This window comes from Hoplias malabaricus, chromosome 16 (genome assembly GCF_029633855.1).
Source record: "Hoplias malabaricus isolate fHopMal1 chromosome 16, fHopMal1.hap1, whole genome shotgun sequence".
Taxonomy (NCBI): domain Eukaryota; kingdom Metazoa; phylum Chordata; class Actinopteri; order Characiformes; family Erythrinidae; genus Hoplias; species Hoplias malabaricus.
In genome coordinates, this window is record NC_089815.1 from 14493615 (window position 1) to 14507580 (window position 13966).

General features: G+C 37.6%; 1 protein-coding gene across 1 annotated transcript in view; it reads right to left on the minus strand.

The window, feature by feature from the left end:
- The window catches only part of fbn2b (fibrillin 2b), a 131813-nt gene that overhangs the window by 78074 nt on the left and 39773 nt on the right, over window positions 1–13966 (minus strand). Inside the window, exons 7-8 of the mRNA XM_066647244.1 lie at window positions 11977–12174; window positions 3941–4066 (exon numbers count right to left, since the gene is read on the minus strand). Coding sequence (XP_066503341.1) covers window positions 3941–4066; window positions 11977–12174 — 324 coding nt within the window. The remainder of the gene's footprint in view (window positions 1–3940; window positions 4067–11976; window positions 12175–13966) is intronic.

Below are 13966 nucleotides of genomic sequence, written 5' to 3' on the forward strand. Positions count from 1 at the left end.
CAAATTCGGGTCTCGAACCCACCACTGTGCAATACAGAAAGGTTGGGTTTTCAAACATGTAGCCCACTGCGCCACTGAGGAACACTGCTTGAATGCCTCGGCTGTCAAATGTAAAATATACTTACTTAAATATACTTACTATATATTTTTATAATAATAAATGCAATTAAATATAATTTTTTTGTTACAAAATTATCTTACTGCCTATTACTACTATTTTTATTATTATTATTTTTACTATTTTATTTAATTTAATGTTTAAATATGCATTTATTTTTAATTCAAGTAACATTATTCTTTTTGCTGCTGGTTATATGTATGAATAATTTCTGTCATAACTGTCATGTTTTTGCACAATTTTACAAAACACACACACACACACATTATATATATATATATATATATATATATATATATATATATAAACAAGTTTTCCCCGCTCTGAAAGTCAGACCAAACACATCTGGAACCGTTGTAGTTTAGACTAGGATGGTTCAACTACTGTGGTGCTAACAAAGTATGACGTTTTGGGAAATGGTTGGACTTCAGATGCATCGTTAGCTTAACAATGCATCGTACCATGTTAGTTCAATGCTAAGCTCCGTTGTTGGATGGGAAACACACCTCAGATATTATAATGAGCGCTGTGACTGGAATGAGTGAGCAGGAGTGAGCTGGGCAGGAATCCAGACACCACTGCCCTGGGGCCAATAAAAAAAAGCCCAAGGGACGTGGTAAAAGCTTTTCTGGGACACGTTCCAGACAACAGTGTTGGGTGAGGTAAAACCAGAAACATTAAAATTAAGGGAACAATTACCAGTTGAAATTCTCATAATGCTGAACATGGACACTTTTTACAGATTAAGTCCTGTCATTCAGCATAAAGAGCCATTCAACTTGCTGTTAATAGATAAAGCAATAATAGCCAATCAGATTGCTGGTTGTGGAAAAGCAGTAAAGTCAACAGCAACTACAAAATCATTAGGGATTTTATTCAAAATATGCATTTTTTTTTCCAAAATCATAGTTTTATTTGTAAATTTTACTTTAAACGAGAAAAGGATATTTTATTTAGAGTATTTGTTTTATATAATTATTAATAAATCTTGATGTAATATATTAAAATTTAATTGAAACTGTAATTTGATTTGACATTCAGTTGTTAACTACTTAAAATGATGCTATAATTATAAGGCTATTATAATGTACAGGATATGGCATTGATAATAATGCAAGCTATAGATTATGTTCCTGACCTTGGCTTGGGAAAAGTTTTGTTAATTGGACTTTAATGAAATGTTAATTGATTAGCCCTATAATGGAATGTCATTGTCAAAATAACACCTAGTATCTCTTTTGCTGTCTTTTTTTAATTAGTTGGAAATTTAGTGATGAATATAACAATGGTATTGGTTGTAATATAACTGTGTTATTCCTAATCATGAAATACAATTTGGAGATATAAGGGTTTTATTTGACATGAAAATGCTATCCTTTTAAATGCACAGGTTTATTACACCCTAAGGGTTAGGATTTTTAAACTACATTTTGAAATGTTCAGCCTTGTGTTATATTTACAGTTAAATTTATTTTAATATAAGCTAGTTTTAAATCAGTTAAAGGGAATGTCTACGATTGTGGGTAAATGCAGCTCTAAGCTCTGTGTCTTTTAAGGTGGAACAATATTTATTACAGAAAAGACAACTGTTGTTTTTATGTGGCTGAAGTTTAAATTGTCTGAAGATTTTATTCACTCTTTGAATCTCATTTGTAACTAGAGGTCTGCATTTCCAGGAGGAAACGCGAGATGTTGCGCCGCTGAAACCCCTGTCCCCCGATCCGCATCTTTCCCGCTTAAAGTGAGGCCGTGGATATGGTAAATGCGTGGGTCCCTAGGTGACGCTATGGTGAAGGAGTTGACTGCTAAGCTGTTGGTATGGGGATGTTAAGAGAGCACTCTCTCACAGGCAGTTTACATTGGACTCTATGGAGCTCCGTAGGCCGTGAATGGAAAACGACACATTTTGAATTCCGCTTTAAAAACAATTCCACCTTAAGAAACCCACAATTGTATTGAGACGTCCACCTTTAAAAATGACCACTGTAAATAAAGGTTAAAATGTTGAAAGGCAGCTAATATATTTTGAAGGCGGTATTCTAAAAAAATTCCACCTTAAGAAACCCACAATTGTATTGAGATGTCCACCTTTAAAAATGACTACTTGAAATAAAGGTTAAAATGTTGAAAAGTACAACTACAATGTACTGTAGCCAGTATATTGTGAAAGAGGTATTCTTAAAAATTCCACCTTAAGAAACTCTGGATAATTAAGACGTCCCCCTTAAAAATTAGAGACCTATGTATTTCTGTGTCCCTCACAGCTCTCCCCCTACGTCTCTGCCTCTGCCCCTCCCCCTCCCCACTCTCTCTCTCTCTCTCTCTCTCTCTCTCTCTCTCTCTCTCTCACGCGCACGCTCACAGAACACAACTGACAGACTCACGATTCAATGAATTTCGACCGGGGTGGGGGACCCTCCAAAAAAATCACCCGTAGCTCGAAAACTTTTCCAGGTCCAAAAATGAACGTAACATACCGTAGCGACAAGGAAAGTTTGGCGCTCGAGATGGTGTATAATTTTTGCACTTTGAGCGAGAATTGATGGTGTAATGGCGAGTTAAAAACAGGCAGAATTTTGAAAGTGAGAAAGGGAACTTCTCTACCATTTAAAATTTAAATGAAGACTGTAGGTGAAAGTATAAGGAAGTTATGGTGAAATGTTCGGCAGAAAATTGAAAAAGAAATAAAATCATTTCAATGCATTCCTATGGGAGTGTACCAACCCTCCGAACAAATGCTTATAGCTCGGAAAGATTTTCCCAAATCACTTAACTGTATATATGGAGACTCTGGGGATCTGGTATAAAAAATCTGCAGATTGAGTGTGAATTGAGCGTGTTATGACGAGTTAAAAACAGGAGAAAAATTTAGAAACCACACTCTGAGCCGCTCTAAAAATACATGGAACTCTTTGGGAGCCGAAACCCTCCCTAGTGCCGAACAAAAATTTATAACTCAAAAACCGTATTTTCAATAATATTCAAATTTACAGGTGCTAGAAAGGAAAAGTTTCTCTACCATTTAAAATTTAAATGAAGTCTAGGAGAATTCATTTTATGAATTAAATTAATTCTAGGTGAAACTATAAGGAAGTTATGGCGAATTGTTTGGCTGAAAAGTGAAAAAAACGGTTTTCGGGCAGAGAAGCTAGAGTGCGGTGACATCACCTACTCTAACTGCCACCCATTGAAATGAATGGAGGGATTTTTGAAGGAGGGATAGAAAGGGAAGGATGAGTGCAAGAGGTCCGAAAATGGATGTGACGACTGTCTGAAATCTCGTGTCCGTAGCTTGAAAATTGACCGAGTTAGAGGACTTTGAAAATTAATTCCATAGAAATGACTGGGGAAAAAAGGGACCGATAAACGAGTGTAGCGGGCGAACGAGTGCAGGTATCGGAAAGCTGTATACAAGCCCACATCGTCGCTATAAGATGCACAGCAGCAGACGCAACATAACTTGAGTTGTTTAGTTTGGTTACGTTTTGTAATGCAGGCAGCCATCATTGGAGACGTCTCAGTTTGGAGAAATTTCCACCTTGAGTGGTCTAAAACTGCAAAAATAAGGCAATATTACCCACGTAAAACAGTAATAGAGCAATCCTCATTTCAGACCAAGCCAATATGATTGTTCATTCATTTACAGACACTGGGGCTTCGTAAACAGATTAGACCAGTTTCGAGCATGCAAACAGACCAGAGAGCTATCAGATGGTGAGGAAAGATCTTCTGAATTTCATAAAAAGTGTTTTTTGATTACAATCATAAACCATGCCTTTAAATGTTATATCAGCCAGGACCAAATGTGCACAAGTGTCTCACCTTCACATTTCTGGTTGGTCTCACTCTGACGATGGCCTGCAGGACACTTGCACTCATATGAACCCACAGTGTTAATACAGTTTCCCCCAGCACACAGGCCAGGGATAGCTTGGCACTCATCAACATCTAATGGAGATAGAGGGAGAGAGAAAGACATAAAACATAAGGAACAAAGTATATGCTGTTTATATAATAATATAATTAATAATAGGGGTGGACAGTACGACAAACAAAAAATTAAACGTGTTATAATAGACACAAGCAAAAAAGTGGCATATTCAAAAACACTACAAGTACAGTGGTTGTTATTCAGTGTTTGAAACACACTGCAGTATATCTAGTTCTTGTATGAAAAGTACATACTCTCATTTATTCATTCATTATTTACAAGTCTCACAGAAAAACACCAATGCATTCGGGCACAGGGCCTTCTTCAACAGACCTCAATCCAAATTCTCAATTTAGAACAGCAGCTGAAATTCTGAAATAGGGACACCAACTCTATATCATGTAAATAGATCAACAGAACAACTGGTGTCATCAAAAAAGTACATATCCAAGAATATGAAAAGAAAATATTTAACTTTAAAGCAAGTTTAAACCCTGTTATTTATTATGCTCTATTGATAAAACATATTTAAAATAAACCATATTCCAAATATGAAGTCCAACAGTGAGATCACCTAAAGCTCTCATTCAAAAATGCATTTATTTTCTAACAGTTAGAGAAAACAGATGCAGATTTCCTTGTTCCAGTTTAGATGTTAGTGCAATTCCTTGCTTTTCTTTTTTAAAATCCAACAAGTCAAGCATGGACTAAAGCTTGGAACAGCTTGGAAAACCTGGCACAGAATCACTCTCACGAGAGTAGAGTGCTTGTGCAGAGAGGAAATGCTCTCACCGCTGCTGCAACGTTCATTTCCCTTAAGAGTGAAATGGCCAGCTAAGCAGAATGAAGCAGTGACTTGATCTGAATGGACCTCTTCCTCTCTCACACATAAACACACAGACATTTATAAATGTTTTGTTTTCAGCTTAATACTTGAACTCAAGTATATCATAATTTTTAAATGGAACTTATTGTGGAAAACTTACTTCTTCTGTGTATTTATACTTTAATTTGGGTATCTGGAGCAACTACCAACCCACAAGCTAAGGCAACTCAGTATTTTATTTTTATTTTTGGTGGGCAGAAGGGATATATTACATTGTCTGTAACCGCTTATCCAATTCAGGGTCGCACTGGGTCCAGAGCCTACCCGGAATCATTGGGCGCAAGACAGGAACACACCCTAGAGGGGGCGCCAGTCCTTCACAGGGCGACACACACTCACACATTCACTCACACCTATGGACAATTTTGAGTCGCCAATCCACCTACCAGCGCGTGTTTTTGGACTGTGGGAGGAAACCGGAGCACCCGGAGGAAACCCACACGAACACGGGGAGAACACACCAACTCCTCACAGACAGTCACCCGGAGCGGGATATAATATGTCCTCTTTATTTCAAGACAAGCACCACTAAGACAACCGTTCTTATTAACTAAGAATTAAATACATTAACACAGCATCAACACTAGTTGCATTACTTGACCACTGAAATAAAGACCTCACATTAACTACATTAACACTTCTGACACAGCATAAACTCCACTGACTGAGCGAATAAAACAATGAACACCAACTACATTGACTCATCATTGTTTCCCGCACACTATGTGTGTAAACTCCATGACAGCACTCGTTCAGGATCGAATTAAATACTTCACTTTAACTAGAGAGAGAGCAATAGTTAAAGTGACGTATTTGATTCAGAGTTTACACACACTGTGCAGGAAAGAATGATGAATCAATGTAGTGTTAATTGTTGTAATTCTGTTCGTTAAATAAATATATTGTTAAATTGCCAATATGTTGTTTCTTCAAACTTCAATCATCCAGTCCAACAACCACAAAATGAGTCAATGGCAGAATAAGATGTTTGGCATCGCCAGAGAGGATTTGCCAAATTTTTCATGGGTGCAACCGACATACTCAGCTGTACTGCTCATCCCATAAATGCATGTTCCTAATAAACGTGGCACCATTTAAAAGGGAAATTAACAGGTTTTACAACAGTATAAGATTTATTGCCAAGAAGCATTGTTACAACCAAGAAATAATCTACCAAATACAAATTTCCTTACTTTTTGTGCATGTGTTATTATTATATATATTTTTTTATTTTTTAGAAATAAAAAAAACCCTAAGAGCTGTTTTTATTAAACAGAACTCAGTGCCATTCACAGGCAGAAACTAAAGAGCCTAAAACTTCATCTAGCTCAGAGACCACATGTGCTTTTTGTATTTTTGGTGTGTGTGTGTGTGCACATGTGTGCTTTTTACTCAGGCCAGGCAGACTCCGAGGATGGGGCCAAACATTAAGCGCTCTCTTTAATGTTTGAGACTTGGAGTGTTGGTCCTAAAAAGAAGCTACTGGAACTTGAAATTCTTTAAAATTCTCCAGCAACCTTATTTCAGCCTGCCACATCATTAACATTCCGTCTGTTACTCTGAATAACAAAGTAACTGAATAATGTAAAACGGGCAAATTTCAAATTACATATACATATATAAAAAAAAATATTTTATTAAGTTAAATCGCAATGTACTGGTCAATACCAAAGACTTTAATTTGAATTTAAATTGAATAAAGTCAGTATTTTGCTACAATATATTGTGGCTGAGTGCGGTATTGTCACTGTCACACAGCTCCAGGGAGCTGGAGTGTGGGTTTGAGCCCCGCCCTGGGTGATAATCTGTTAGGATTTGGGGTGTTCTCCCCATGTCTGTGTGGGTTTCCTCCGGGTTCTCCGGTTTCCTCCCACAATCCAAAAACACATGTTGGTAGGTGGATTGGCAGCTCAAAAGTGTCTATAGGTGTGAGTGAATGTGTGAGGGTGTTGCCCTGCTAAGGACTGGCACTCCCTCCTTCCTTGTGCCCTGTGATGCCAGGTAAGATAGACAGCGACCCTGAATTGGACAAGTGGTTATGGACAATGAATGAATGATTGAATACTGTATTCTGAATTTATTGACAAATCTGTCCACTGGGTTAAATAATAAAAGTTTTGTTTGTATTGACTGGAATTATAAAAGCAAATAAAGACTGAAACATGCTGGAGCAAATTCTGAAGTCTTCTAGGAAGCGGTCAAGGTTTGAGTAAAATAGAAGTCACCAGAAGTTGAACTCTTTAGGCAACTGGGAAAGCAGCCAAAAACAGTGAGGTGGAAAAAGTATCAGTTCCTTTCAACATCAACATATTGCAGCGCTTTGTCCCAGGCTATATAGGCTCATGGACGTCATCTAAGAAGCTATATAAGTTCATGCAGGTCATCGAAGACAGGGTTTTTAAAACTTTTTTTTCTGGTGACCCACAATTTGTCCATGGTGTTTTCACATGACCCAGGCAACATTAAATATATATATATATATATATATATATATATATATATATATATATATATATATAATACTATATATAATAATACTATATATATATATATATATATATATAGTATTATTGTCATGATTCGCGTGGCGGACTGACGGAGGCGCTAAAACACAGAATACTTTATTTAAACAAAAGAAAACAAAACAAAGACAGGCAGACTAGGACAGAAAGACTTAAACAGAGACCCAGACTAAAGAGACAGAAGAAAGAGAACAGACAGAGAACGAACCGAAGTGAGGGACAAACAGACTGGACTGAGTAACAAGACTACGGAAGCAAAACAATACGACGAAACGACTTGACTCGGAGGGTAACAACACAAAACGAAACGACATAACTTGACTGGGAAAGAGCAAAACAACAAATGACCGATCACAGGAAGTAACACACGGGAGCTTAAATACTTCATACAAATGAGACACACCTGAGACAGATAACGAGGACAGTGGACAAGGAGGCGGAACAAAGGCGGGACATGGGCGGAGACAAGGACTACAACAGACAGAGCCATGTGCAGAGAGAGCACATGGCGAGGAAAACAGGCATGACAGGACGAGGGCGTGACAAGTATTAATTTTTCTGCGGCTGTATGAGGCACTTTTTTTTTTGCAACACGATATGCAACTTTATATGATGCTAAGTGCAATTTGTCATTGTGTGACAGCACCCTACTTAGCATCTGTGCTGACAGCCTTCCTTTGGAAGAACGACAGGGGTTTATCCAAATCACCATGACGGTGGTTAAATGACATTGTAATTTTCCCGGCTTCAAACTTTCGTTCACCAGCTTTTCACCGCAAGTAAGGCTCATTGGCTTATCATCTTTACTTGCATTGGGACAGTTTACAAACCAAACTTTAAAAGTTCATCTTTATAGATCCTAGCACTCATTTTTTTGTTTTTTCTTAACTGGCTTAGCAGCAACGCAATTAGCTTGTAGGTCACTGCCTTCTCCCCTAGAACATTCTCCTGTTTGTTCTTCAAGATTGCACACCTTTTCAGTTGTTTCTGGAGCCCATTTCTTTTGGCTCACGACCCATTCAAGGGTGCCGACCCAGAGTTTGAAAAATCCTGATCTAAGAGTCTATAAATGTTCATGCAGGTCATCAAAGCAATGGACTTTGAAGTCCATATTTGTAAACAAATAGTAAATAAAAACAATGATAATATTTGCTATAGTTATTGTCATGAATACAAATCTAAATAAAAACACAAAAGTATAAATATTTATTTTCTTGTGTACTGCAGGCTAGTGTAAAATGTGGTCTTTACCTGATTATTTGGCTGAGTCTGAGTTATTAGTGTTTTATATGATAGAAAGGGGACATATGAAAAACTCACTTTATGCATGATTTTGTATTTTCACTTGGGTCTATACTGCTCCTGAAAATATTAAACTCATTATGTCTGTGCTTGTCTTCTTCTCTTTTGAAACTTGTGTTCATGAGAGACCCGGGAAATTTGCGCTTAGAGTGAAAGAAGAATCAGTTCAATCAGTCTTTAATTAATTCTCTGTTTTTAACATAGAACTAATTTGAATAAAGAAATGGGAGATTTTGTGATACAGCGCTGCAGTAAAACACCAGTCCGATCCCATTCCTTCATTTAAAAAAACAAACGTGCTTTGCATAAAACAGACGGACATTTCCTTCTGGTCAGCGTCTGAACTGTTCTTTGTGTGTGTGGGTCAGTTTAGCAGTGTGATCTGTTCACACTGATGTCAGATATAGGTCATATTATATAGACAGTGTAAACAGCAGAACAAAAAACCCGATTTAGTCACGAAATCAGATTTGGTATACTTTTACCTGTTGTGTGAACGTAGCCTAAGATACTTGCCCGAGAGCCTCCGGAATGGCCAGTTGCCGGGAAGAATCTGTTGATGCCGTTGTCTTCTCAAGTCCAGCAAACTGCGGTGGTGGATCCGCAGATGATTTCTCAGGTTACAGCCACCATTTAATAACAAATTCCACTGTTCTGATGAGTTGTGCTACCTTGTAGCAATCTGCCACATAGTGTACTTTTATACTTACAGTTGCTTAAATAAGACACACACTCTGATAAAGCGTATCCAAATAAAAAAAAAAAAAAGAAAGAAAAGAAAATGCTGACATAAGTATAAGCAGGAGATGTGCACAGCCGCTCCTTACTCATTTGTCTCACCATTTGTTTAGAAATACACGTAATTGATATTCAGTTTGTTGGGACTGAAATAAAGTGTAATATGATCGCGGTCAGCAAAAATCATTGAGGTTAGCTCAAATAATCGCAATCATGTGATTATGTAATAATAGTGACAGGTCTATTTGCAGGTGGCTCCTCTTCATCTTGCTCTGGGTCAAACTCAGGATCGAACATATAGGGTTGGATTTGTTTTCTGTAATTTTCACGTGTGTAAACGTTCAGTGTAAACATGGTATTGGTGGGGTGTGGCCAGCAACAACGTATTTGCATAAAACTGACAGAGGCTCATTCTGAAAGAGAGTGAAACTGGCAAGAATAGAGCTGGTGAGATCTCTTTATGTGAGAGTGATTTTGTGCAGAATACTTAATGAGCATGTTTTGTATAGCTCATAGACCTAATTCTAACAGGTTCTAAGTCAAAATAACCTGAAATCACAAAATCATTTCATAAATATCTCCCCTACATCCCATATAAAGCTGTTATTTTTACAGCGAGGGTCATTTAATTATATAAATTCTCAAAATTACCTGAAGTTCATTCATTCATTCATTGTCTGTAACCCCCTATCCAGTTCAGGGTTGGAGTGAGTCGAAAGCCTACCTGGAATTACTGAGCGCAAGGCAGGAGCTCACTCTGGAGCGGGTGCCAGTCCATCACAATGCAACACAGACTCACACATTCACCCACGCATATGGACACTTTTTGAGTAGCCAATCCACCTACCAAAGTATGATTTCAGACCATGGGAGGAAACCAGAGCACCTGGAGGAAACCCACATGGACACTGCAAGAACACACAAAACTGCTCACAGAAAATCACGCAGAGGCGGTGCTCAAACACAACCCCAGGATTCTGGAGGTGTGTGACAGTGACATTACCTGTTGCAGAAACCCTTTTACATTAAATGAGTTGTTTCAAGAGCTATTTTGCCTTCATTTGGCAGATTTTAGGGGTATTTTCTTCACCAAAAAACACAGTAAAAAAAAGTGTAACACACCAGTAGCACTTTGGGCAGATACTAAAGCATATAGAGTAATTACCTGTCATTTTGCCCATTTGTCTTTTAAAATTTACAATTATTTGTCCTTAAAACCAGAGGTTCACAACAATGTGGATCACTTGGTACCTGGCCTCAAAAAAAGCCAGCTATGTCATGCAGAATTAGCAGCATAACCACAGAACTTCTATTTTTAAAAAATATATATATTATTATAATTTTTATTTACAACCACATATCCCTTAAATTAATGACACTAGAAATTATCAGTAGAGGAAAAAACAACTGTGATTTAGACCTGGTCAGGCACAGAAAAGACTGTTTACTTTAGAAAGATCACAGCTTTTGTAGTGTCATATATTGATACTGCTTCACTGCTTAGTCTGGCTGGACACTGGGCCAGACAACAAGTAAGAGAGACCATTATTTGCTCAGTTGAAGCCTGGAATGTTGATGTGGCTGAGGTGAAACTCAGTTCACATCTCTTGCTCACTCTCCCTTTTGCTGTGTATATGTCTTTATCTCACACTTGCATTTTTCAGCCTTTAAGAGTTTTCATTCTCAGGTTTAAGGGCTGATTTACTATGAGGTGCCATTGGCTGCTATATCAAGTTTACATTGCTTGCTGTAGCAAATTTTGTGATATGAGTGATGTCAAGTGGAATGTCAGACAGAAACAGTATATTTCGTTGTTGCAGGCAACAAAATGTAAGGTAATTCAATGAATCCGGGTATACTGGTAAATATATATAAAAAAAATTAGCCTGCAAATTTAAAGCATGAATATGGCAATGCAGTTAAATAACCTGACTTCCAAGTACATTTAAAAATGTAAAATTTTCCAGCTTGGTGGATTTTTATCAAATTAAATATATCCTTGATTAGCAGTACTTTATAGTATTGTACAGCTGACAAAAACGTTTATCAAAACGTTTATCTTAGCACAAATTAAGAAAACTGACTTTAGAATTTGTTTTTAAGAAAAACATTAGCCTAATCTAAACTAAAAAAAAAAACAAAAAAAAAAAACCTAAGCAGAAGAAGCTCTAACTTGTCAAATGGGGATATGAATGTAGAGCCACATTCAGAAATATTTCAATCATAAAGATAAATACTTACAGTTATGAGAGCTATTACTCTTCGTCAACTGATAGTGTTGAATCGCATCTAAGACAAATCACTTGATTTCACTAAATAAAACCATCAGGTATGCTTCACCTCAGAAAAATGCTTCAAAATTAATGTTTTTAAAAATAATGGAAAAATTAAAAGGGAATTATCACAAAAAGATGTATTTCACTTTATCACTATCACTATCATACTTTATCTTTGTTATTATCATTGTGGGAATTCTGACCTTGGCAGGCTCCACTGCGGACATTGGGGATAAATCCTCTGCGGCAGGGATGCGGCTGGGCAGGGCACATCTCACATGGGTGACCCCAGGCTCGGCCAATAGTGGCACAACATAGCGTTTTGGTGCAAACAATGCCACTCAGCTGACCCTGGCACATCTGATTATTGACCTGAGTAAAGCATGGCCCAGTGCGGTAGTCTGTAAAAGAGAGACAAGGAAAGATGACATTGATATGGCATTTTTATATAGTAGAATATAGTAGGATTGTACTATACTGGTTTTGGAGTTTGTGAATACAAAATCTCTGGAAGCAGATGTTGACATCTATGAATAGGAAGAGACACAGGCAAAAGACACTTTCAGACACTAAAATAAAAGATTTACAAAAGATGCAGTGACTCTGCTATGATTCACAATCATACAATGCCTGATGAGCACAAAGAGGTACTGAAATGAACAACTGCTACTTAAATTCTTTCCTTACCACACTGCTTCTTTGTGAGTGTGTGTGTGTGTGTGTGTGTGTGTGTGTGTGTGTGTGTGTGTGTGAATGTGTGTGTGTGTGTGTGTGTGTGAGTGTGTGTCTGACTGTGTGTATTCAGTTTCTAAACGCCAGCCTGAAAACCTGTTTCCCACACTGGGTTTCATTCCTACTCCTACAATAAGATAACTATATAACTCTATAATGGGTAAGAAATGTTAGGCTGCTGTCAGTAACAACTTTCCCCATGACAAACAGGCACATTGATGGCTGAGATTTAAACAGACATGGCGCTGACCAATTAAGTTTGATGTCCAACACAGATGGTCCCTCAGCAGTTAACAAAGCATGTTAGAAATGGCCACAGCTAAACTGAAGAGAAGAAATATTTCACATTTATTACCACATATCACTGTACGTCCTGTGGATATGTTTTTTTTTCATGTACCCAATTTTGAGCCTGCAAGTGTTGTTTCATATAAAATAGCCACTTATTCCAAAAAGAGGTCATCCAAAAAATTCAACAAAATACACTATTATGCTTGTATACTTGTCTATATAGACATTTTGTATTTTTATGTGCAGGTAATCTACAAGGCTTTATTTAGGCACTGAGTTAAAAAATTCCTTTAGGCTCCTAAAAATAAATTAATATATTTCCATATCAATGATATTTTTTGCTGCCTTCTTATGGAACCACATTCATTACACAGATGGAAAATAAATGTCACAAAAGAAACTAGGTCAAGTAAAAAGACAAAGTGAATTAAAGAAAGAGTGAAAGAGGGGAAAAAAATAAACTCCCATCTTTATACGCTTTCCTGTTCCCACACCCTTATACTTTTCTCCTCGCCACTTAACTTGACAATATTTCCTGGATGATTTGAGTACAGGAATGTGTATCGTCCTCTAGCTGAGGCGACGGGCTGGGCTCACCCTGCTCACATCTGGATTCGATTAATATTGCTTAGTTGTGACCATAGAGGAACAAGCTCCAGCCCAGATCCCTATCCCTATATCCCACTCCCTAATTCATCTCAATTTATCAGGCTCCCTTTCTCTCTTCTCTGCAATAATATTGGCAATTGCATTGATCAATCACACATAGTGTAAATCCAAACACCATGAGAAAAGCATTTGGGCCAGCAAATCCAAACCATCTGAGCCTGGCATATACTTGAAAACAGCCTAGATCATGTCTAAAGGAAATGGAAATAAAAGGGGAAAAATATGTACATCAAGTACTTTGGTGTAAAAATCCTCCATAGACAAAAACAAAAGACACAGGAAGACCTTGCTGGTGTTGATGTGTGTTAGGAGGCAGGATGGTCCAATGATTGGCCCTGTTCACACTGAAAGAATCTGGATGGCTGCTGAACACTGGCAAGGCCCTGCTCCATTATACCCACCATGTTTGATCTGATAGAGAAGCACAGCCCCAGGGAACTCGTGGCTGTATTCAAAATCGCACAGAATCCATTAGAACTGCTCCAAAACATTCAGAGCCAA